We start from the raw sequence: 1,402 nt of genomic DNA on the forward strand, positions 1-1,402 counted from the left end.
CCTGGCTGGCAGATTCTGATGGTAGGTTTGTCTTGAGCCCGAGGCTTGATGGTATTACCCACGTGTGTGACTTGATAGACTTTGGGGAAATGGAGTGGAATTATGACCTGATTTCAACAAAATTCGAAGAACGAGATCAAAAATGCATCCTATCTATTCCTCTGAACATGTGTGCTACGAAGGATATAATCACTTGGGCATTTTCGAATGATGGACTTTTCTCTACAAAACTGCTTATATGATTGGCAAAGGGTGTAACCTCGACGATTTTCACCAAGCTTGGGTGGGAATCTGGGGAATGGATGCTTCCCCCAAGGTCCGTCATTTCTTTTGGCGCCTCTGCACCAACACGCTACCAACTAAGGTGCTGTTACAGCAGCGCCACCTGATTGAGAGCGCTAAGTGCCCGTGGTGTGATGAGCAGGAAACTGCACGTCATGCTATTTTTTATTGTGTGCGAGTGGATGAGTTGTGGAAAGAGAGTGGCTGTGAGGAGATAATCCAAGATACAACAGGTACCTTCTGTGACATGGTTATGAGATGGAGTACAAAAGACTTGAAGAAAATGCAAACCGCAGCCTTTTTGGCATGGGCTATTTGGTCTGAACGCAACTATTTTGTCTTCGAGGGCAAAATCACCCCTAACACAATACTACTGGAACGTGTTAAGAGGTTGGACAAGGCCTATTCCCAGGTGAAGCCCTTCAAGATGGATGCCACCATCTGATCCGATTATCAAGCTCAATGCAGATGCTTGTTTGGTGACAGAGGGGTGGGTGGGGATGGGTGTGGTTGCTCGCAATCATGTGGGAGAAGTCCTATTTTCAGCAACCAGGAGAGTGCGTGCGTGGTGGCCACCAGCGATAGCAGAAGCAAAGGCACTTCTTATGGCAGTGAAGCTCGCACGAAGATATGGACTGCAGGATGTTGTGCTTGAATCTGATTGTGAAGTATTGATTAAACGTCTCTCGAATACTGCAGTTTTCTTCTCGGATTTGGATGGTGTGATTGAGGACATTTTATCTCTAAGTTGTAATTTTAATTCTTTTACTTGGTCTCATGTCAAAAGGGGGGGCAATTGGGTAGCTCATCATCTTGCCAAGATGATTCCTTTTGGAGTAGAACAAGTGTGGATTAGTCATTGTCCTTCGGATGTAACACTATATGTACTCTCAGACAATTTGTCTCTTGATTAATGAATTGCTCGATGAGTTTCCCTCAAAAAAAAAAAAAAAAAAAAAAAAAAAAAAAAAAAAAAAAAAAAAAAACTTATATACGAAATTATTTTTGTATAAGATTTTTTACTATAATTAAATTTTTTTTTAAAAAATAAACTAAGGACACATCAGGAGATGACATGTGTCATTGCTGGTGGGTCTTTTAGTATATAATTATTGATTAT

General features: G+C 41.4%; 1 protein-coding gene across 1 annotated transcript; it reads left to right on the forward strand.

Moving 5' to 3' along the window:
- Positions 1-782: 782 nt before the first annotated feature.
- Positions 783-1,196, forward strand: LOC145635905 (uncharacterized). The gene has a single exon (XM_081687282.1). It carries the CDS (start codon positions 783-785, stop codon positions 1,194-1,196), a length of 414 nt encoding a protein of 137 aa, XP_081543408.1.
- Positions 1,197-1,402: the final 206 nt, after the last annotated feature.

This window comes from Chenopodium album, chromosome 1 (assembly GCF_948465745.1).
Source record: "Chenopodium album chromosome 1, dcCheAlbu1.1, whole genome shotgun sequence".
Taxonomy (NCBI): domain Eukaryota; kingdom Viridiplantae; phylum Streptophyta; class Magnoliopsida; order Caryophyllales; family Amaranthaceae; genus Chenopodium; species Chenopodium album.